Raw genomic sequence first — 3,170 nt, forward strand, 5'->3', positions numbered from 1 at the left:
GATGCTAGGCAAGCAAAGAAAGCACAGCATTCAGACTAATCTCTTAATTTCTCTCTTCCTCACAAATGGTAGGGCATGCCGCAAGAAGGAACCAATCAAACATCTATTGTGTCTGAGGCAGCACTTTTAAAAAAATATTTATTTATTTTTAGTTTTCAACATTCACTTCCATGACGTAGCACTTTTGATAAAAATAGCCCCCAATCCTATTTTATTTAATTACAGCTGCCAAGCTAAAGGAGACAGTAAGATATGGTGTCCTCTGCATTCAATAACACCAACATCCAAGACATCAAGTACATTCTGATTGGTATCCCAGGACTGGAGCACTCACATACCTGGATCTCCATTCCCATTTGTTCAATGTACCTTGTAGCCATTATGGGCAATAGTTTTGTGATCATCCTTGTCATCACTGAGCGTAGCCTCCATGAGCCTATGTACTTCTTTCTCTCTATGCTGGCCCTGGCAGATGTCCTGCTCTCCACAACCACAGCACCTAAAATGCTGGCTATTTTCTGGTTCCGCTATGGCACTATCTCCTTTGGAAGCTGTGTGGCCCAAATGTTCTTCATCCATCTCATCTTTGTGGCAGAATCAGCCATTCTGTTGGCCATGGCATTTGATCGCTATGTGGCTATCTGTTATCCACTGAGATATACCACCATTCTTACTCCCTCAGTCATTGGGAAGATTGGGGTGGCAGCTGTGGTTAGGAGTTTTCTCATCTGCTTTCCTTTCATCTTTCTGGTATACCGGCTTACTTATTGTGGACAAAACATCATTCGCCACTCCTACTGTGAACACATGGGTATAGCTCGGTTGGCCTGTGACAACATCAAAGTCAACATCATCTATGGCCTGACCATGGCCCTGTTGTCTACAGGTCTAGATGTCCTGCTCATCATTATTTCCTATTCTTTAATCCTCCATGCTGTCTTCAATATACCTTCCTGGTCCGCTAGGCTCAAGGCTCTTAACACGTGTGGCTCCCATATCTGTGTGATTCTAATGTTCTACACTCCAGCCTTCTTTTCTTTCTTTGCTCACCGCTTTGGAGGCAATACCATTCCTCGGCACATCCATATCCTAGTGGCCAACCTCTATGTGGTGGTGCCTCCCATGCTCAACCCCATCATTTATGGAGTAAAAACAAAGCAGATTCAGGACCGGGTAGTTCAGGTCTTCTCCTCCACTAAGACATGTTGCTAATGTATAATGAGGAGATTCTGATACTGGCCATGCTTGACAGAACATTTTTTATTAGGTGGTGAAGCAGAGAGGGGAAGAGAATTAGCAACTAGAATTTACAGGATATCACCAAATAGTTTCAACTTGCCTCTCCATCATACCTCCCCTCAAAGCTGCCAAGAAGGGAAAAAACAATTTAAATTTAAGTTTTACCTTTTTTTTATATCCATAAACAAGCAGCAAAATTTTTAAAAAGATGAGGTCTCAGCATCAAAGTCAAGAATATTTGAGTTTAAGTCTCAGTTCTAATCCATAATAAATGTGCAAGTCACTTGAGATCTTAGTGCTAAAGTCCACTTTCTATATAGTACAAATGGAAGAACAGGCACTCAGCTGCTAAGAGTTCTCCATGCCAATGAACTCAGTAGTACAGATTAAAAAATAATAATAATCTCCTTAGCAGCTATGATAACAATCACAGTAAATAGTAGAAAGTCAATCAGAGGGAAAGAAAATATGTAAAGGTTTTTATAAACACAGACTGTGCAGAATATATTATGAATATTTATGGATACATAACATAAACTCAGAGATTGAACCCAGAAAATGACTGCATCACCAATTTTCACTGTGACTTGTTCAGGGTACTCCCTGACTGAACTCCACATTAGTTGCTTGAAAATGTTAGTGTCACAAATCTTCATCTTGGAGAAGACTTGAAAATGTGTGTTTCCCTCCTTTCATTCTAGAGATGGGAATCTATGGATATGAAAGACTGAATATACTATTATGGAGGTTTGATGTGTCTGTTTTGCTGAGTTGCTTTTTTCCTTCCTTTTTAAACAAATAAAAAAATGCACTTTGTTTTAAACAAGACATTACTACTTGGGTATGAGTGGGAGAATAACATATATGGGAATGAATGTGATGTATATATATATCTATATAGGTAGATATAGATATATATATACACACACATATACATATATGTATATATGTGTATGTGTATATATATACATACATACATATGAGAGAGAGAAAGCATGAATAAAAGTTAATTAAAAGTTTAAGAAATTATTTAAAATGTGAAGCTTATCAGAGTTAGTAAACTCAATATGAGTTAACAGCATAGTAAAATAACCAGAAAAGATAAGCTAACTTTGAAGTGCGATAATAAAAAGAAAATGTCTAGAACTAGTCTAAATGACCTGCTGAATATATTACATGCCCATTTTACAGAGCACATGCATTTCCATAAAAGAAAAGCAAGCATGCATAGCAATAAAAATAATGGTAGTCCTATTATAGGGCGGCTGGATGGTTCAGTTAATAGAACCCTGGGCCCGGAGTCAGGAAGACCTGAGTTCAAATCTGGCTTCATATGCTTCCTAGCTGAGTCACCCTGGTACAAGTCACTTAACATCTGTTTGTCTTAATGCACTGGAAAAGGAAAAGGCAAAACACTCCACTACCCTTGCTGAGAAAACCCCATGGATAGTATGGCCCACAGGGTATTAGAGTTGAACATGACTAAAAAATAACAAAAGTCCTATTAGACAATATTTTTAGTAAAATAACATAACTATGAAACATAGCTAATCGTCAGTCAATGTGCTAAGTGTTGTGCTAATAGAAACTGGTACAAACAAATGCAACTGCAATAAAGATATAAGACAAAAGCAAAAACTACAACACAAAAAATGGTAATAATAAGCATACTTAATAATAACGATAATACTTAATAATAACAACCATACCTAAACATGAGATAACTGATGTATATATTTATTAATATATGCATATACATGTTTGCATGTGTGTGTGCGTATATATATATATATATATATATATATATATAAACATATATGTACATATACAAATACATATAGTTGAGGCCCACATTACCCAGGGAAACATTACATATGTAAAACCTCCAGTTTATTTTATCTATACCTTATTCTACCTATTTGTTTTCATGT

At 36.7% G+C, this 3,170-nt stretch overlaps 1 protein-coding gene across 1 annotated transcript; it reads left to right on the top strand.

Moving 5' to 3' along the window:
- Window positions 1-252: 252 nt before the first annotated feature.
- Window positions 253-1,212, top strand: LOC118838543 (olfactory receptor 52Z1-like). The gene has a single exon (XM_036745885.1). The coding sequence runs from the start codon at window positions 253-255 to the stop codon at window positions 1,210-1,212; it is 960 nt and encodes a 319-aa protein (XP_036601780.1).
- Window positions 1,213-3,170: the final 1,958 nt, after the last annotated feature.

Source organism: Trichosurus vulpecula, chromosome 2 (assembly GCF_011100635.1).
Source record: "Trichosurus vulpecula isolate mTriVul1 chromosome 2, mTriVul1.pri, whole genome shotgun sequence".
Lineage (NCBI taxonomy): Eukaryota > Metazoa > Chordata > Mammalia > Diprotodontia > Phalangeridae > Trichosurus > Trichosurus vulpecula.